At 45.8% G+C, this 21187-nt stretch overlaps 2 protein-coding genes across 5 annotated transcripts in view; both read left to right on the forward strand.

The window, feature by feature from the left end:
* Positions 1-21187, forward strand: part of CIST1 (colon, intestine and stomach enriched 1) — a 48660-nt gene that overhangs the window by 15827 nt on the left and 11646 nt on the right. The gene's annotated exons all lie outside the window — the stretch shown is intronic.
* LOC109560819 (IQ domain-containing protein N-like) overlaps positions 1-21187 on the forward strand; it is a 33929-nt gene that overhangs the window by 7011 nt on the left and 5731 nt on the right. For 3 of the 4 annotated variants that reach the window (XM_070792521.1, XM_070792519.1, XM_070792520.1), the window contains exons 2-3: positions 14406-14534; positions 15629-19378. In XM_070792521.1, the coding sequence (XP_070648622.1) occupies positions 15659-19378 (3720 nt within the window). In that variant the 5' untranslated portion in view covers positions 14406-14534; positions 15629-15658. Of the gene's footprint in view, positions 1-11462; positions 11717-14405; positions 14535-15628; positions 19379-21187 lie in introns of those variants that run through there. The other variant, XM_070792522.1, reaches the window with a different exon arrangement.

Below are 21187 nucleotides of genomic sequence, written 5' to 3' on the forward strand. Positions count from 1 at the left end.
CCGACTCTTAGCGACCCCATGAACTGCAGCCTACTAGGCTCCTCCGTTCATGGGATTTTCCAGGCAAGAGTACTGGAGTGGGGTGCCACTGCCTTCTCCAGGTGACACTAAATGGAGACCCAGAGGGGTTACTCAGAATCGCCCAACTGGCCACTCAGCTCATGTGTCTGTGGCTCTTACTCCTTCTCATTTCTCCACATCCTGTTTCTGTCACCCTGTCCTTCCTTTGTCTCATTCTGATTGAGTTTATGGAACAGGCTGAATCATGCGGTTGAGGAAACCTCAGAACCTGAGATGGAGAAATTCAGATCCTGAAGTTACCATCTCCAAGTTCTGAATGCTGGGCCACATTCATCCATCCATCTGTCGGTCCATCCATGTATCCATCCTTCCATTCATTCTTCTATTTATCCGTAAATCTCTCTGTTTTAAGAAAATATTTATTTGGCTGTGCTGGGTCTTACCTGCGGCACTCGGGATCTCCGTCTTCCTTGTGGCATGCAGGATCTTCAGCTGAGGCATGCACACTCATATTTGAGGCGTGTGGGATCCAGTTTCCCAAACAGGGATCGATTCCCGGGCCCTCTGCATTGGGAGCACAGAGTCGCAGTCACTGGACCACCAGGGAAGTGTCCCCATAAGTATATCTGGGACACCTACTACATGTACTGTTCTAGACACTGGGACTCAAAAGCAGACAAAGGGCCCTACCTGGTGGTCAGCTCCCAGTCTAATGGGGGAGGCAAATAAGAAACGATATAAAGAAGTAAGACATGGTATGCTGGCTTCTCTGGACCTTCGTTTCCTCCTCTGTGACATGGAGACAGCGACCCTGCCGACCCCCAGGGGAGCCAGCCTCAGGCCACTTTGCCCTTATGAGTCAGTTCCCACTGATGCCCATTGTGCCTGGGCCTGGCCCATCTTGGGGCCAGATACTCAGACCATCACACAAGTGAAGTCAAAATGTCTAGTGGGAAAGGAGGTGGTGCTTGGGTCTTTTTTTTTTTTTTTTTTTTTGAGGAAATGTTATTAACATAGCCTCCAAGTTTACATATTTGCATAATTTTTCTTTTATATAATTCTAAAGTACCAAAATATTACTCACAAAGTATTTGTTCTTTACAAAGAAAAAAGGAATAACTTTTTTTTTTTTCTGCATCTATTGAGATAATCATATGGTTTTTGTTTTTCAATTTGTTAATATGGTGTATTACATTGATTGATTTGCGGATATTGAAGAATCCTTGCATCCCTGGGATAAAGCCCTCTTGGTCATGGTGTATGATCTTTTTAATGTGTTGTTGGATTCTGATTGCTAGAATTTTGTTTAGGATTTTTGCATCTATGTTCATCAGTGATATTGGCCTGTAGTTTTCTTTTTTTTGTGGGATCTTCCCAGGTTTTGGTATTAGGGTGATGGTGGCCTCATAGAATGAGTTTGGAAGTTTACCTTCCTCTGCAATTTTCTGGAAGAGTTTGAGCAGGATAGGTGTTAGCTCTTCTCTAAATTTTTGGTAGAATTCAGCTGTGAAGCCGTCTGGACCTGGGCTTTTGTTTGCTGGAAGATTTTTGATTACAGTTTCAATTTCCGTGCTTGTGATGGGTCTGTTAAGGTTTTCTATTTCTTCCTGGTCGAGTTTTGGAAAGTTGTACTTTTCTAAGAATTTGTCCATTTCTTCCTCGTTGTCCATTTTACTGGCATATAATTGTTGATAATAGTCTCTTATGATCCTTTGTATTTCTGTGTTGTCTGTTGTGATCTCTCCATTTTCGTTTCTAATTTTATTGATTTGATTTTTCTCCCTTTGTTTCTTGATGAGTCTGGCTAATGGTTTATCAATTTTATTTATCCTTTCAAAGAACCAGCTTTTGGCTTTGTTGATTTTTGCTATGGTCTCTTTTGTTTCTTTTGCATTTATTTCTGCTCTAATTTTTAAGATTTCTTTTCTTCTACTAACCCTGGGGTTCTTCATTTCTTCCTTTTCTAGTTGCTTTAGGTGTAGAGTTAGGTTATTTATTTGACTTTTTTTCTTGTTTCTTGAGGTGTGCCTGTATTGCTATGAACTTTCCCCTTAGGACTGCTTTTACTGTGTCCCACAGGTTTTGGGTTGTTGTGTTTTCATTTTCATTCGTTTCTATGCAAATTTTGATTTCTTTTTTGATTTCTTCTGTGATTTGTTGGTTATTCAGCAGGGTGTTGTTCATCCTCCATATGTTGGAATTTTTAATAGTTTTTCTCCTGTAATTGAGATCTAATCTTACTGCATTGTGGTCAGAAAAGATGCTTGGAATGATTTCTATTTTTTTGAATTTACCAAGGCTAGCTTTATGGCCCAGGATGTGATCTATCCTGGAGAAGGTTCCATGTGCGCTTGAGAAAAAGGTGAAATTCATTGTTTTGGGATGAAATGTCCTATAGATATCAATTAGGTCTAACTGGTCTATTGTATTGTTTAAAGTTTGTGTTTCCTTGTTAATTTTCTGTTTAGTTGATCTATCCATAGGTGTGAGTGGGGTATTAAAGTCTCCCACTATTATTGTGTTATTGTTAATTTCTCCTTTCATACTTGTTAGCATTTGTCTTACATACTGCGGTGCTCCCGTGTTGGGTGCATATATATTTATAATTGTTATATCTTCTTCTTGGATTGATCCTTTGATTGTTATGTAGTGACCTTCTTTGTCTCTTTTCACAGCCTTTGTTTTAAAGTCTATTTTATCTGATATGAGTATTGCTACTCCTGCTTTCTTTTGGTCCCTATTTGCATGGAAAATCTTTTTCCAGCCCTTCACTTTCAGTCTGTATGTGTCCCCTGTTTTGAGGTGGGTCTCCTATAGACAACATATGTAGGGGTCTTGTTTTTGTATCCATTCAGCCAGTCTTTGTCTTTTGGTTGGGGCATTCAACCCATTTACGTTTAAGGTAATTACTGATAAGTATGATCCCGATGCCATTTACTTTATTGTTTGGGGTTCGAATTTATACACCATTTTTGTGTTTCCTGTCTAGAGAATATCCTTTAGTATTTGTTGGAGAGCTGGTTTGGTGGTGCAGAATTCTCTCAGCTTTTGCTTGTCTGAGAAGCTTTTGATTTCTCCTTCATACTTGAATGAAATCCTTGCTGGGTATAATAATCTGGGCTGTAGGTTATTTTCTTTCATCATTTTAAGTATGTCTTGCCATTCCCTCCTGGCTTGAAGAGTTTCTATTGAAAGATCAGCTGTTATCCTTATGGGAATTCCCTTGTGTGTTATTTGTTGTTTTTCCCTTGCTGCTTTTAATATTTGTTCTTTGTGTTTGATCTTTGTTAATTTGATTAATATGTGTCTTGGGGTGTTTCGCCTTGGGTTTATCCTGTTTGGGATTCTCTGGGTTTCTTGGACTTGGGTGATTATTTCCTTCCCCAGTTTAGGGAAGTTTTCAACTATTATCTCCTCAAGTATTTTCTCATGGTCTTTCTTTTTGTCTTCTTCTTCTGGAACCCCTATGATTCGAATGTTGTAGCGTTTAATATTGTCCTGGAGGTCTCTGAGATTGTCCTCATTTCTTTTAATTCGTTTTTCTTTTATTCTCTCTGATTCATTTATTTCTACCATTCTATCTTCTAATTCACTAATCCTATCTTCTGCCTCTGTTATTCTACTATTTGTTGCCTCCAGAGTGTTTTTAATTTCATTTATTGCATTATTCATTATATATTGACTCTTTTTTATTTCTTCTAGGTCCTTGTTAAACCTTTCTTGCATCTTCTCAATCCTTGTTTCCAAGCTATTTATCTGTGATTCCATTTTAATTTCAAGATTTTGGATCAATTTCACTATCATTATTCGGAATTCTTTATCAGGTAGATTCCCTATCTCGTCCTCTTTTGTTTGGTTTGGTGGGCATTTATCCTGTTCCTTTATCTGCTGGCTATTCCTCTGTCTCTTCATCTTGTTTAAATTGCTGAGTTTGGGGTGTCCTTTCTGTATTCTGGCAGTTTGTGGGGTTCTCTTTATTGTGGCTTTTCCTCGCTGTGTGTGGGTTTGTACAGGTGGCTTGTCAAGGTTTCCTGGTTAGGGAAGCTTGTGTCGGTGTTCTGATGGGTGGAGCTGTATTTCTTCTCTTTGTTCAGTCGCGCTGTGGGGAGGGAGGGAGGGATGCTGCAAACAAATAACACTGGCGTGCGCTCGCAGTGCCTCAGCCACACTGGGTCTGCCCCTGCTCACGGCGCGTGTAGCCTCCCTGCCCACACTGCTCGGGCTCTAGGTTGTTCCGCCGGGAACAATCCGAGGCTGGCCCTGGGTTGCATGTACCTCCCAGGTCCAAGCCGCTCAGGTTCAGGCACTCGGGTAGTCCTCAGAGGCGCAGACTCAGTTGGGCCTGAGTTTTGTGCTCTTCCCAGGTCCGAGCAGCTCAAGTGATGAGGTGTTTGGCGAGCGCCAATGCTGCGACTTATCGCCTCCCCGCCACTCGGTTATCTGGGTGTAAAACCGGCGCACCTTCTCAGGCAGATGTTAACCGTCCAGACCCCCAAAAAGTTTTAGTTAGCAAAGAAGCCTGCTTACAGTTTTATAGATAATGTCTCTCTGGGGCTGCGATTGCCCCCTTCCGGCTCTGGCTGCCTGTCACCGGAGGGGGAAGGTCTGCAGCCGGCTATCTCTGTTCAATTCTTTGTTCCGTGCGCGGGCCTGGCGGTGTCTTAGGTTGGGACTGGCTTTTCGCGTGGTAGATATCCCACAGTCTGGTTTGCTAGCCCAAATTATTTCGCTCAGATAGTGCTCAGGGTATTCAGGCCAGATTCTTACTCTAAGCGATGCAGCCCGCGCTGCGCCTCCCTGCCCAGCCCCCGCTTGCTAATGGCGCATGCAGGCGTCTGCGCTGCTTCTCCGCTGGGGGAGTTACCGTAGGACTCACAATCTTCGAGTTTTAATTGTTTATTTATTTTTTCTTCCTGTTATGTTGCCCTCTGTGCTTCCAAAGCTCGGCACAGATTCGGCAGTGAGAAGGTTTCCTGGTGTTTGGAAACTTCTCTCTTTTTAAGACTCCCTTCCGGGAACGGAACTCCGTCCCTCCCTCTTTTGTCTCTTTTTTTGTCTTTTATATTTTTTCCTACCTCCTTTCGAAGAGTTGGATTGCTTTTCTGGGTGCCTGATGTCCTCTGCCGGCATTCAGAAGTTGTTTTGTGGAATTTACTCGACGTTTAAATGCTCTTTTGATGAATTTGTGGGGGAGAAAGTGTTCTCCCCGTCCTACTCCTCCGCCATCTTGGCTCCTCCCTGCTTGGGTCTTTGAAAACGAATTGATTGAGATCATCTCTGTCTTAAGGTATTTAGTCCATTACCATCCGAGTGATTAATATGATTGAATTTAAATACACCATTTTACTAGTGTTCTTTCTGTAGTCCCTGAATTTTATTCCTCCATCCCTCCTTCTGCCTTTTTTTTTTAATTTGAATCATTTTTAGAATTCTATTTTAAATTCTACTGCCTTTTTTTTTCCTTTTTAGGGGCTCCTCAAGGAATTGTAATCCTTAACAAAAATCCTTAAATGATAACTGAATTAGAGTTACTGTTGTTCTACTTCATCTAAAATGTAAAAATCTTCCAACCGTGTAGGTCCTTTTACCCTCAACATTGTTGTTTATTCTCCACTTTTCATGTGAAATACATCTGCTGCTGCTAAGTCACTTCAGTCGTGTCTGACTCTGTGCGACCCCGTAGACGGCCTCCTACCAGGCTCCTCTGTCTCTGGGATTCTCCAGGCAAGAACACTGGAGTGGGGTGCCATTGCCTTTTCCAATGCATGAAAGTGAAAAGTGAAAGTGAAGTCGCTCAGTCGTGTCTGACTCTTAGCGACCTCATGGACTGCAGCCCACCAGGCTCCTTGGTCCATGGGATTTTCCAGGCAAGAGTACTGGAGTGGGGTGCCATTGCCTTCTCTGGTGAAATACATCTACATAGATTATTGATGCCGCAAGACCGTGTGTTAATCTTTGCTTATACTGCCATATGTGTGGGTTTTTTTTTTTTTTTTAAGATGAAAATAATAGTCTTTCCTTATTATGTGGATATCTATCATCCCTTATGTATTCTTCATTTCTCCCCAGATATGTCTCGCTCAAGTATGATTCTCCTTCAACTTGAAGTTTCTTAGCATTTCTGCTCTAAAATCCTTGTCTGATAATTACAAGAACTGGGCCTCTTGGGGTCACACTCCATTGATAAACTTTTCTCATGAGAATGTTTCATTTTCTTGAGTTTATTCAAACTCATTTGTCGCCATTTTGGATTATATCCTAGACATTGCAAATGTTAAGTTGCGGACACTCTGGATACTGTCATAGTCTTCCAGAAGTATGGGTATTTTTGTTTTAGCAGGATAGCAACTTGGACTCTTTACCACATGCATCGCAAACTTTTTTCCTAGTCTCTCGTACTTTGGCCTTATTTATGGCATCATTAGGCATACACTTTTTTTTTTTTTTTTGGTCTTTATGATGTCAAACATGTTTATCTTTTACAAAGCTTTTGGGTTTCCTGTTTAGTTTCTTAAGAGCTCACTGACTTATACACACATAATAATAAATGCTCTTATAATTTTTCAAGTCATCTGAATTTTTTAGAATATGGTATGAGGTAGAGGTCCAAGCATATGTTCTTGCAGATAGATTGCCCTGTACCATTTATTTAAACACAGAATTTCCCTCTCCTGAATTGAAATACATTATATCATTGATATTTTGGTACACTGGTATTAATTTCTGGTTTCATTTTTCTGTCCCATTGGTCTATTTCTCTAGTCACAGATGTGAACCATACTGTGATTATGATGGCTTTTAAGTCTATACATCTGACGAGTCCAAGTTTTCTTATTACTGTTATTTTTTCTGATCTTTTGGGCTACTCTCACTGACTCTTCCGTCTGAGTACTGAAATTATTTCAGTATTTCCAAAACACTCCACATTGAGATTCTAATCGGACATGAATTATGGTCTGTGAGTTGTGACATTGTGTAATAATTGTTATAGGAATTCTTTCTTTCTCCTAAACTGGTGGTACATCAGGTGCTAGGGTGCCTGTAGTTTGTAACTTGCTTTTTCTTTTTTAATTTGCATTTTTTCTTTGTTTTTAGTTTTTTTTTTTAACTTTACAATATTGTATTGGTTTTGCCATATATCAACATGAATCTGCCACAGGTATACATGTGTTCCCCATCCTGAACCCCCCTCCCTCCTCCCTCCCCGTACCATCCCTCTGGGTCATCCCAGTGCACCAGCCCCAAACATCCAGTATCGTGCATTGAACCTGGACTAGTGACTCGTTTCATATATGATATTATACATGTTTCAATGCCATTCTCCCAAATGATCCCACCCTCGCCCTCTCCCAGAGTCCAAAAGACTGTTCTATACATCAGTATCTCTTTTGCTGTCTCGTATACAGGGTTATTGTTACCATCTTTCTAAATTCCATATATATGCGTTAGTATACTGTATTGGTGTTTTTCTTTCTGGCTTACTTCACTCTGTATAATAGGCTCCAGTTTCATCCACCTCATTAGAACTGATTCAAATGTATTCGTTTTAATGGCTGAGTAATACTCCATTGTGTATATGTACCACAGCTTTCTTATCCATTCATCTGCTGATGGACATCTAGGTTGCTTCCATGTCCTGTCTATTATAAACAGTGCTGCGATGAACATTGGGGTACACGTGTCTCTTTCAATTCTGATTTTCTCAGTGTGTATGCCCAGCAGTGGGATTGCTGGGTCATAAGGCAGTTCTATTTCCAGTTTTTTAAGGAATCTCCACACTGTTCTCCATAGTGGCTGTACTAGTTTGCATTCCCACCAACAGTGTAAGAGGCTTCCCTTCTCTCCACACCCTCTCCAGCATTTATTGCTTGTAGACTTTTGGATCGCAGCCATTCTGACTGGCGTGAAATGGTATCTCATAGTGGTTTTGATTTGCATTTCTCTGATAATGAGTGATGTTGAGCATCTTTTCATGTGTTTGTTAGCCATCTGTATGTCTTATTTGGAGAAATGTCTATTTAGTTCTTTGGCCCATTTTTTGATTGGGTCATTTATTTTTCTGGAATCGAGCTGTAGGGGTTGCTTGTATATTTTTGAGATTAGTTGTTTGTCAATTGCTTCATTTGCTATTATTTTCTCCCATTCTGAAGGCTGTCTTTTCACCTTGCTTATAGTTTCCTTTGTTGTGCAGAAGCTTTTAAGTTTAATTAGGTCCCATTTGTTTATTTTGGCTTTTATTTCCAATATTCTGAGAGGTGGGTCATAGAGGATCCTGCTGTGATGTATGTCAGAGAGTGTTTTGCCTATGTTCTCCTCTAGGAGTTTTATAGTTTCTGGTCTTACATTTAGATCTTTAATCCATTTTGAGTTTATTTTTGTGTATGGTGTTAGAAAGTGGTCTAGTTTCATTCTTTTACAAGTGGTTGACCAGTTTTCCCAGCACCACTTGTTAAAGAGATTGTCTTTAATCCATTGTATATTCTTGCCTCCTTTGTCAAAGATGAGGTGTCCATAGGTGTGTGGATTTATCTCTGGGCTTTCTATTTTGTTCCATTGATCTATATTTCTGTCTTTGTGCCAGTACCATACTGTCTTGATGACTGTGGCTTTGTAGTAGAGCCTGAAGTGAGGAAGGTTGATTCCTCCAGTTCCATTCTTCTTTCTCAAGATTGCTTTGGCTATTCGAGGTCTTTTGTATTTCCATACAAATTGTGAAATTATTTGTTCTAGCTCTGTGAAGAATACCGTTGGTATCTTGATAGGGATTGCACTGAATCTATAAATTGCTTTGGGTAGTATACTCATTTTCACTATATTGATTCTTCCAATCCATGAACATGGTATATTTCTCCATCTATTAGTGTCCTCTTTGATTTCTTTCACCAGTGTTTTATAGTTTTCTATATATAGGTCTCTAGTTTTGTTGCAATGGTGAATGGAATTGTTTCCTTAATTTCTCTATTTTCTCATTATTAGAGTATAGGAATGCAAGGGATTTCTGTGTGTTGATTTTATATCCTGAAACTTTACTATATTCATTGATTAGTTCTGCTAATTTTCTGGTGGAGTCTTAAGGGTTTTCTATGTAGAGGATCATGTCATCTGCAAACAGTGAGAGTTTTACTTCTTCTTTTCCAATTTGGATCCCTTTTATTTCTTTTTCTGCTCTGATTGTTGTGGCCAAAACTTCCAAAACTATGTTGAATAGTAATGGTGAAAGTGGGCACCCTTGTCTGTTCCTGACTTTAGAGAAAATGCTTTCAGTTTTTCACCATTGAGGATAATGTTTGCTGTGGGTTTGTCATATATAGCTTTTATTACGTTGAGGTATGTTCCTTCTATTCCTGCTTTCTGGAGAGTTTTTATCATAAATGGATGGTGAATTTTGTCAAAAGCTTTTTCTGCATCTATTGAGATAATCATATGGTTTTTATTTTTCAATTTGTTAATGTGGTGTATTACATTGATTGATTTGTGGATATTGAAGAATCCTTGCATCCTTGGGATAAAGCCCACTTGGTCATGGTGTATGATCTTTTTAATGTGTTGTTGGATTCTGATTGCTAGAATTTTGTTAAGGATTTTTGCATCTATGTTCATCAGTGATATTGGCCTGTAGTTTTCTTTTTTTGTGGCATCTTTGTCAGGTTTTGGTATTAGGGTGATGGTGGCCTCATAGAATTGCATTTTTCATTTAATGTATGCTCTGATTATTTGCTTACCTCATTACACATTCCTCAAAATCACTTAAGAGTATTTTGGCCTCTATATGAAGGTGATGCAGAGAGAAAAGCCTCCAAGAGATCTTTTGTCTCTTTTCCTCGCCTTCATGTAACTCCTTTGGCTTTTGTGTAATATTTGTTCCTGTGAATTGTAGAGTTTTGGACATCACTATGAATTTTTTTTTTCTCATTTCCATTTGCAGCTCGTTTTTTTGTATGCAGCCATGTGCCTTAGGAATGATGGGATATATATATACATACATGTGTTCTGTATGTGTATACAGATATGCTTTTAAAAATTAGAATCTCTTGGATCTTCTAACTGACAATTTCTGCTAAGCTCTCTTTTCAAACATTTACACTGATTGTCCAAGTCCTTGTTATCTTGCTTTTGCTGTAATTACCAAAAATAATGATACCCACAGCAAGGGTGGGCAACATCTTTCTCCTTCCTTTAGCAAAACTGACTTTAGAATTTCATTGTAAAAATGGCATTTGTTATGGTTTTGTGGTTAGACTTACCATTTTTAGGTACTATCTTATCTATTTTTAAAAATATTTATTATAAATAGCTATGGATTTGGGAAAGTGCTTTGAGGTGCTATTTGGAAAACCATATGGCTATCTTTTAAAGTCCTAGATGTAATGAATTACCTTGGGAATCTAAAGATACTGAACTAATGTTACATCTTTAGAATAAATCCTACTTGGGTATAGTATTATTCTTCTGATAACTGGCCTTTTTTTTTAGAGTATTTGCATCATATCTGTTGGTGAGAGCTAGATTTTGATAACGTTTTTCTTTTTTCTTCTTTTTTAAAAAGGAAATTACAAAGTTTTTCTTTTCCTTTTTTTATGGTAACTGGTGGGTCAGACGGTAAAGCATCTACCTGCAATGCAGAAGACCCCGGTTCGATCCCTGAGTCAGGAAGATCCCCTGGAGAAGGCAATGGCAACCCACTCCAGTACTCTTGCCTAGAAAACTCCATGGATGGAGGAGCCTGGTGGGCTACAGTCCATGGGGTTGCAAAGAGCTGGGCACGACTGAGTGACTTGTTGGTTTGTTTTTGAGGTATAGTTTTCTTTTTAAAGAAAAGTTTTCCCCCAGTTTTATTGAAATATAATTGACATACAGCACTGTGCAAATTTAAGGTGTATGGCATAATGACTTAGGTACATCATGAAATAATGATCACAAGAAGTTTTGTGGACATTGGGACTTCCCTGGTGGTCCAGCAGTTAAGTCTCTGAGCTCCCAGTGCAGGGTTTGCTGATTTGATCTCTGGTTATAGCTCAGTTGGTAAAGAATATGCCTGCAATGCAGGAGACTCCGGTTTGATTCATGGGTTGGCAAGATCCGCTGGAGAAGGAAAGGCTACGCACTCCAGTATCCTGGCCTGGAGAATTCCATGGACTGTATAGAACATGGGGTTGCAAAGATTTGGACATGACTGAGCGACTTTCACTTGCACTTGGAGAATTAATCCCACATGCTGCAAGTCATGGCCTTAAATAAATAAATAAATATATAAAAGAAAAAAATGTTTAGTGAACATCCATCATCTCATATAGATACAAAATAAAAGAAAAAGAAAATTATTTTCCCTTGTGATGATAACTCAGAATTCACTCTCTTAAATCTTTCATATACAACATACAACAGTATTTTTAAATCATGTTGTACATTACATCCCTAATATATATTTATCTTATAGTTGGAAGTATGTACCTCTTGACTGTCTTCATCCACTTCCCCCTCTCCCTACCCCACTCCCTCCGGTAACCGTAAATCTGATCTCTCTTCCTATGAGTTCATTTGTTTTTGGCTGCAGCACAAGGCACGTGGGATTTTAGTTTCCCGACCAGGGACTGAACCCGAGATCCCTGCAGTGGACGTGTGGAGTCTTAACCCCTGGACCACCAGAGAAGTCCGTGTTGTTTGGTTTTGAAGTGTAATCGACACACAGTGTTAAGTTAGTTACTGGTTTTCAATTTAGTAACCTGATGTTTCTGTGCATTAAACCATGATCACCACGTAACACTGTTTTAAAATACTCCATCATTCTTTCTATGTTTGAGTGAGGAGTGAGGGAGGCCAGGTCCCCACATCATATCCTCCTGCCAGCTTGACTAAAAGGCCAAATTCTAATGTTTTAAGTTAAATTTTGTTTATTAAAGTACCCCTTGAGACTACTCCTCACACACACACACACAATCACTTGTCAATTTAATTGTTTATCCTTCCAGATTTTTTAATGTCTATTCCAGTGTGTGTGTGTTGTGTGTGTTTGTATTTTTTTAAAAGTCAAGTCCAGGGACGTCCCCGGTGGTCCAGTGGTTAAGAATCCACCTTCCAACGGAGGGGATGTGGGCTTGATCCTGATCGGGGAACTAAGACCCCATATGCCATGGGGGCAGCTGAGGCAGCACACCGCAGCTACTTAGCCCACACACCCTAAGTAGAGAAGAGCCTGCCCGCCACTCTAAGACCTGATGCGGCCAAGCACGTGAAGAAAAGAAAAAGGTCAAGTCCTGTGTGCTTGTTGTTTATAACTCGCATTTTTCATTTAAGCTATGCTCTGATTCTTTGCTTATCTCCTTATATATTCCTCATCATCACTTATGAGTATTTTGGCCTCTATATGAAGGTGATGCAGAGAGAAAAGCCAGGCCATATTTTCACAATCCAAAGAAACCTACATGACTGGCCTCCCAAGCCCGCCCATGTCCCCTCTCAATCACCTCATTTCTGTATTTATTTTATTTCTTGGCTGTGATGGGTCTCCCTTGCTACGCACCGGCTTTCTCTAGTTGCCGTGAGCAGGGGCTGCTCTCTGTTGTGACGCGAGGACTTCTCATCGCGGCGGCTCCTCTTGTCGTGGAGCACAGGCTCTAAGTGTGTGGATTTCAGCAGTTGCGGCACACAGGCTTAGTTGCTCCTTGGCATGTGGGAGCTTCCGGGACCAGGGATCAAACCCGTGTCCCTTACCTTTCAAGGTGGATTTTTAACCACTGGATCACCAGGGAAGCCCCTGTCTAGACTTTCAATAGCAGAGCTTAATTTCTTCTCTTCTCTCTTGTATGTCCTATAACTGGAGGAACCAATTTGTTGTCTTTTATGTTCAGGTTCTTTCACTCAAAACAATGTATGTGAGATTCCTCTATACTGTTGACCGCTTTCTCACTGACATGTCAAATAAAATGCATTGATTTATAAATAGGTCGATATTTTTAATTCTATTCATTTATATTAATATATTGATAGATATACAGTTGACTTATTCATTATTCTGTTGATGGATATTTGGATGGTTTCTGGTTTGGGGTGAGTGTAAACACTTGAACCTCCTGAGTATATTCATCTGAGTAGAATTGATGACTTGTCTTCAAGATAGAGATCCAAGTGGTTGTAACTTGTTTCCCTTTTAAATTTTACCTATTCTGGTGGATCTGGACACCATTTCTTTTTTAAACCCTTTCTTTTCTTTTTTAAAAATATTATCTGACTGTGCCCTATTTTAGCTGCAGAATGCAGGGTCTTCAGTCTTCCTTGAGTCATGAGAAATTTTAGTTGTGGCTTGTGGGATCTAGTTCCCTGACCAGGGATTGAACCCGGGCCTCCTGCATTTAAGCCACCTCCCTGCTGAAAAGCATTGTTGTTTTCAGTTTTGACTCTCATAAACAATACGGTGATGAACATCCTTGAGTACTCTTCCTTATACACTTGTTAACTGACCCCCTAGCAATCACCTTTTTGGTTATTTCCAGGTTTTTTTTTTTTTTAGGTACAAAATAACACTGGATACATATCAAATCTATAACCATATGGACCTACAAGATAACACAGGGAACTATGCTCAGTATCTTGTAATAACCGATAATGAAAGAGAATGTCAAAAAGGAATATGTATGTGCCTCCCCTCATGGTCCAGTGGCTCAGACTTCAAGCTCCCAGTGCAGGGGACCTGGGTTCAATCCCCAGTCAGGGAACGAGATCTCATATGCTGCAGCTGAAGTCCCCACGTTCCACAGATAAGACCTGGTGCAGCTAAATAAATAAACTAGCACAAATAAATATTCTAAGGAGGAATATAGACATGTATATATAACTGAATCACTTTGCTATATACCTGAAACTAATACAACATTGTAAATCAACTGTATTTCAATAAAAAAAAATTTTTTAAAGGAATAAACTTCCTTGCACATTCAGTTTTGGACTTAAAATTCTTTGTTTTTGATGTTTCATTGTTAATCCAAAGACATGAACATGGAGGAAATTCACTGACAGTCATAGCCAAAATGCCATTTAAAAAAAAAAAAGATTTATTTATTTATCTGGATGCACCAAGACTTAGTTGAGGCATTTGGGATCTAGTCCCCTGGCCAGGGATCGAACCCAGGTCCCCTCCACTGGACACAAGAATTAGCCACTACATTAGCTACTAAACCACTAGGGAAGTCGCCCAAAATACCAATTTTTGATGGTGGCTTTACCCTACTCTTTGACATGACTGTTATTTCTCTAGTTTTACCTCTGAATAAGTGAACTTTGCAGTAACAAAAAAGGTTTTGTTTTGTTTTTTAAATAGAATTTAGTTTTTTGGGGTTTTGGGGGTTTTTTTTGGTTTTCACATCTCTTCATTTTGGTCTTGGGGACAGAGTCAGCCCAGGGCAGTGTTGCTGCACATTGCGTGGGATGAAGGGCTGAAGGCTGCTGCTTCTTGCAAGCTGGCTTCTGAGACTGCACCTTCTTCTCCTGCTCCTCCTCCAACTCTATGATCTTCCAAGGTATGAAGTCTGTGGTCCCAGCCAGAAGGGGGGACTCCTGTAAAGAAAGTGTCTTATGCTCCAGGGCTGCCTGAGTGTCTGAATACTCTGCACCGGGATACTTCTGAAATCTAGTCACCTCTTCGTTTTTTCCTGTACCCATCCTTCCATCTGTCATTGATCTATCCATCATCTATGTTATCCCCCATCTGATCCATCCAGCCATTCGTCAATCCACCTCCTTTTCATTGATCTCTTTACCAATTCCTTTACCTTTCGTCATTCACTCACTCATTTATCTACTCATTTCCATCTATTCACTCACCCACTCATCTATCCTCCATCCCTCCATCTATGCAACTATCCTGCTACTCAGACACCCATCCATTTATCTGTTTATGCTCTCATCCATCCATCCATCCATGCATCCATTTCCTTATTTACTGATCTGTTTGCCCATTCATTCATCAACTTCATTTACTCACCCATTTTCAGCCCAAACTCTCTTATCTGTTCCTCCAACCCATCCAATATTCATTCATCCACTAATTTATCCCGTCAGGATCTAGTCATCCATCTATCCATCCAACCTTCAATCTGCTCCCCTATACATTTACAGCCAAGCTAGCCACTCAGAACATCTACCTTTTCACAACTGGGAGCCCAGGCCCTGTGCCTGAGATGCGGCCCCAGAAATGAGTCAGGCTTGGTTCCTACCATCTAAGAATTCAGAATACCATCAGTCAGTGGGAAAAAGCAAATCACACCATGCACACGGACACAGGCAGGATATTTCCAAAACAGTATGATCAGTGCTGTCCTTATAGTGTGTTCCAGATACAGAGGAAAGTTGAAGAGCAGGTAGGTGGTCAGGCGTTCAGGTGAGAATGTGCCCTGTGTGCTGATGTCGAAGTAGCCACAGGATGATGTGGCCTGGGTACGAAAGGGCACCCGGGCATGTGACTGGGAAGGAGTACCTGCCAAGTGGAGGAGGAAGATGGCAAGATCCCAAGAACAAGAACATGTAGGTTCTGGGGGTGAGTACCCGCCCCCGCTAGGAGGCCATGTGTCTGCATGACGCTGCTCCCTGACCACCTCCCTACTGCCCCCCACAGGCAGAGCCGACCCGCCTAGGAACCAAGACAATGCAGCAAGCAACACAGCTACAGGTGTCACCCAGTGGGCAGAGCTCCTATCAGTCCATGCCCAATTTCCAAGATAGAATGGGGACACTGTGTTCACAGCTACAGGCGTCACCCAGTGGGCAGAGCTATCAGTCCATCCCCAATTTCCAAGATAGAATGAGGACACTGTGTTCACAGCTACAGGCGTCACCCAGTGGGCAGAGCTCCTATCAGCCCGATCCCAGTCTCCAAGACAAACCGGGAACACTGCATCCACAGCCCCAGAGCGAACCCTCTGCCTCCAAGGAGACCCTTCTGGAACAGCCTGACAAGGACAAGACGGTGGCTCGTCGTGTCCCTCGCCTCCGCGCTGTGGTGGAGAGCCAGGCCTTCAGGAATGTCCTGGTGGATGAAATGGACATAATGGTGTCCCGCGCAGCCACCCTCATTCAAGCCTGTTGGAGGGGGTACCGCCTCCGGCAGAAGCTTATCTCGCAGATGATGGCGGCCAAGGCCATCCAGGCGTCCTGGCGACGCTTCAACACCAGGCGCCTCCTCCGGGCTGGCAAGGCGATGGAGAAAAAAGCGAAGGTGGAGGAACGCGACATCCCTTACCACCCGCCCCAGCAGGTGCGGTTCCAGCATCCGGAAGAGGGCAAGTCCCTTCTGGCCCAGCCCACCATGGTGAGCAAGGAGACCCAGTTCCCTTCCTCTGACAGCCTGGCTGCTTATACCCACCAACCGGCCCTTTTGCAGTCCCAGGGCATGTCACCGCCTGGGACGTGCTCTGCCGGAGGCCCCAGCGTCACCTTCCTGCCACACCAGACAGTCGCCATCAAACTTCCATGTCCCATGAGTCTCGATGCGAAGTGCCGCCCATGCCTGATGACAAGAACCGTCAGAAGTACCTGCCTTGTCCAAGTAGAAGGCGACCCAATGAAGACCAAGCAAATAACTTCCAGAGCCAACAAGGCAGGAGCCATGGGGCCACCACCATCTGCAAGGTGCGCCCAGGCAGTTCAAGGACAATTCAAGACCCAAACCCAGGTCCACACGGAAGCAGAGGTCCTCAAAATGCTACCTCAGACAGGCCCAGCGCCTGTGATAACCAAGACCCTCGCCCAGCCAGGGCCCACTATGACCACGAGCAAGACTCCCTTCCAGATGTACCCGGCAGCCACGATAACCAAGACCTCGCCCCAGCCTTGCCCGGTGCCCATGGTAACAATAGCCAAGACCCCACCCCAGATGTACCTGGCAGCTGCAATGGCCAAGATTCCACCAGAGACAGACCCAGCAGCCCCCATGACCAAAACTGCGGCCCAGACATGCCCGGCGGCCACCATGATCAAGGCTCCACTCCAGTCGTGCTTGGCAGCCATGATGAACAAGACCCTACCCCAGCCATGCCCGATGTCAACTGTCACAATAACCAAGGCCCCACCCCAGGTGTACCCCCAAGGCCCGGTGGGCAAGATCCCACCTCAGATGTGCCCGCCAGCCACAGCGACCAAGACCCCACTCCAGTCATGCCTGGCGGCCATGATGAGTAAGATCCAACCCCAGCCATGCCCAGTGCCCATGATAACCATCACCAAAACCCCACCCCAGCCCTGCCCGGTGACCCAAGGGACCAAGACCCCAGCTGCAATGCGACCAACAGCCTCCATGACCAACACTACACCCCAGACACCACCGGCAGCCACGATGACGAAGGCCCCACCCCAGCTAGGCCTGCTGGCCTCGATGATCAAGTCTCCAACTCAGACACGGCCTGCGGCCACAGCGACCAAAGTCCCGCCCCAGGCGTGTGCAGTGCCCTTGCTGACCAAGACGCCACCCCAGACGCACCCAGCACCCACGGGAACCAAGACCCTACTGCAGACATGTCAGGTGGCTACAGCGACCAAGACCCACTCTCATCAGATGCTCCAAGGAGCCACGGTGGCGAAAACTGCTCCTCCCCAGACGCGCCTGGCGGCCATGATCACCAAGACTCCAGCTCAGTTACGCTCAGTGGCCACCATCCTCAAAACCCTGTGCCTGCCCCCGTCAGCAGCTGGAAACCTCAAGCCTCCGTTTTCAGCAGCGGCGACAGCTGGAATTTCCGACACCTCATCCCACACGTGTCTAAGTGGACCAAAGGCCAGGGCCACGGTGAACGCGAGACAGGCGACCAGGGCGGTCAAGGTCTCGTCCCGCTCATACTTGACAGAGGGAAAAGTGAAATGCTTTCCCCCGTCACATCCGGGGGCTGGGGCTCCCAAGCCTCCAGCCAGGCCTCCTTTGGAAGGCGAGAAAATCAAGGCCTTCTCCCAGAAACAAGGGAAAACGGAAACCACGTCTGACACCAGTATGGCCATGGAAATGCCCGGGGATCTGACCTGGGCAAAAGTGGCGAGCGACAGGAACAAGTGGGCACATCCGAGGACGGACATCTTGAAGGTTCAGTCCCAACTGTATGGGCCTGCAAGAACCGCTGGGGCGCCTCTGAGCACATGTCTGCCTCAAGCGCAACTGGCCCCTCGTTCAACCACAGGCTCGCCTCAGGCCCATCTGCTGGCCGAGCTGACTAAGGCCCTGCCCCAGGAGCACGTGTCTGCCAAGTTGACCATGGCCCAGGGCCAAGGATACCCACAAGCCCAACCCCCCGCCGCCGTGGCCCAACCACACCTGAGTGTGTGTCTGTCTAAGACGCCGTCCCAGGCACACCTGCCCGCCAAGCTGATGAAGGCGCAGTCCCAGGCACAGCTGACCACAGCAGTGATCAAGGTACAGTCCCAAGGGCATCTCCCCACCGGATTGACAAAGGCGCAGTCCCAGGCCCAGCTGGTCACAGATACAGCCAAGAGCCTCTATGCGGCCCACCAGGCTGCTGAACTCAGCAGCAAGACGCAGTCGCAGCCACTCCTGGTGGGCTTCAAGGCTTCCACCCAGCCCTGCCAGCACATTGGCGCTCTGCCCCGAGCCAAGCCAGAAGACAGACTGACCCAGCTCCCATCCCACAGCTACGTGCAGGGCAAGGCCACCCTGGGCCTGCACCAGGGGGCCTCTGAGACCCAGAACATGCTGGTGCCTCTGCTGGCCTCTGCTGGCCACACCACGTGTAATGCTGAATCCTGGGGGGACAGCAGGGCTGCCCGGGCCCAGCCTTCAACCACCAGCGCACCCCCGCCCAGCCAGGAGGAGCTAGCGGCCTCCCAACTCGCCTCCCTGTGTGCTGAGCTGGCCGCCGTGCTGGGCTCGCAGGAGGACCTCCGCGCCCTGCTGGCCAAAGCCCTCTCCCAGGGGGAAGTGAGGGCGGCCCTGAACCAGGCCCTGTCCAAAGAAGTCTTGGGAGCCACGATGGCCAAGGCCTTGCCCCAGGGCATCCTGGGCACGGTGCTGGTGAAGGCGCTCTCCTGGGGCGAGCTGGGCACCAGCCTGTCCCGCGCACTGTCCCGGGGCGAGCTGACTAAGGCCATTCAGAGCAGACTGGCGGACGTGCTTAGCAAGGCCCTGACGGAGGAGGAGCGCGCCACCTTGAGCCAGGCCCTGTGTCAGGGTGAGCTGGGTGCAGTCCTCAGCCAATCTCTCTCTCAGGCGGCCCTGAGGTCTGGAGTCGGCCTCCCCAAGGCTGCCTCCAAAACGATGGGAAGTGGGATGACCGTGATGCCGGCCCCCGTGGAGGTGGACTGCAGGGGGAGCCTGTCGGCCGCATGGGGGCCCAGCCTGGGCCCCATGAGACTACAGCCCAGCAAGGTTAGGGTTCCCTGGGGTGGGGCCTGGGAGGGTTTTGTCACAGGCTGGCCGTCCGGGCTCTTGGAAGAGAGGGGGGATGGGGCTATGCTCGGGGGGTCACCCTGCTCATCCGTGGTCTCTGTAGGTGCCTCCTTGATTGCTGGGGTGATGACCATTCACCAGTATCCCCCTATTTCTGCCCCGGGTCCCACTCTGTCATGGGAGACGGGACCCAGCAGAAGCCCCTTAAATCTGTACCTGACCCTCAAGAACTGTGAGGAAAGAGTGTGCCTGCACCCCAGGGTGAGTGAATTGGCATCAGCCCTCGGCCCAATGGTGAGTGATGTGGACCCCAACTTGTCCAACATGCCCCACCAACAGCCAGCCTCCGGTCTGTGGCAGCCACTCCTTGCCAATGGCGTGGGCCCGAGCACCAGCCAGCCGTCACTGGCCACTGGCAGCTCAACCACAAGCACCCACAGTCCACACGTGGTCAGCAGGGTGGCCCCACACACAAGGGCATCCCCAGGGGAGTGCAGGTTAGCACCGGGCAAGCTTCCCAGCACCACAGGTCGTGGGAGCGGCACCCACTCCCACAGCTGTGCCACCAACTATGGGGGTTCTGTTTGCTGGTGTCAGCCCTCGGGGATCAGCAGGGCATCCCCCGGTGGGGGCCAACCCCAAGGGGCCAAAGTTCCACAACAGCTACCTGTGGTCCCCGAGGAGACCGTGCAGAGAACACGGTCCCCGAATCATAAACGAGGCTGCAGGGGCCCTAGGCAGGTGACCAAAGAAGCGACCCCAGTTCCGCCACAGGCCGCCACAGTGAGCAAAGCACAAGTGCATGCCCCCAAGGCCTGCGTCATAACCCCAGGTCCCTGGCCCGGTTCCGTGGCTCCTGGTCGTTGCTGGGCAGCCAAGCGAGGGGGTCAGGTGGATCCCGGTCTGTTCCAAGTCTCCCCAGGCAATAAGCTGACACCCACCCTTTCCCGAACAGCCATCCCTGGGAAGGAGAAGAATCAAACACGGGGTAGCCTTTCCAGGGCACATGGCCCACAGGAGCGGATAACTGGCCATATACCTAGTGAACTGGTGGCCACTATGCCACAAGGTCCAGACAATGACCTGTCCAGAAGCTTCTCCCAGGGCTGCACAGACTACGGCCTAAATATGAGCAATTCCCAGAGCTCGCTGCGCAGCTGCGGCTCACTCGGCCTTTCCACCATGTCTGTGGCCAGCATGGCCGCTGTTGACGTGGTGGACGAGGAGGCCTGGGAAGCCAGCTTGGACAGGGACTTTGATCTAGATGCTCTCCTCTCCGCAGAGACCGTGGAGAGGTCCCAGGGACCCAGGAGTGTGGAAGAGACTGAGGGAGCAGGTCACAGGCACCTGGCCCCAAGCCTCCATGACCAGTCTTCTGTAGACTCAGAGCTGATCCACATTCTACAGCATAGCTCACTGGCCAGTCGCATGACACTGAGTGTGCACTGGGACTCAGAGGATGAGGAAGACATGTCCTCAGATCAGAGTTCCATGAATCTGAAGGAGAGTTTGTCGCAGGCACCCTATGGGACTGTGTTGACCAGAAGTTTGTCATCGAGTCACATGGTCCCTACTGTCTATCAGCAGCCGTCTGTGGCTGGTAGGTTGACCTCATGCCTATCTCAACCTGTAGTAGCCAGTAAGGTGGCCTCAAATCCAGGCCAGCTCTCTATGGCCAGTAGAATGACCAGCAGCCTATCTGAGCCATCGGTGGTCAATAAGGTGACTCCCAGCTTAGGCCAGATGTCCAGGACCAAGAAGGTGTCCCTCAGCCGAGGCCAGCCATTG

The sequence above is a fragment of the Bos indicus genome, chromosome 7, assembly GCF_029378745.1.
Source record: "Bos indicus isolate NIAB-ARS_2022 breed Sahiwal x Tharparkar chromosome 7, NIAB-ARS_B.indTharparkar_mat_pri_1.0, whole genome shotgun sequence".
Taxonomy (NCBI): domain Eukaryota; kingdom Metazoa; phylum Chordata; class Mammalia; order Artiodactyla; family Bovidae; genus Bos; species Bos indicus.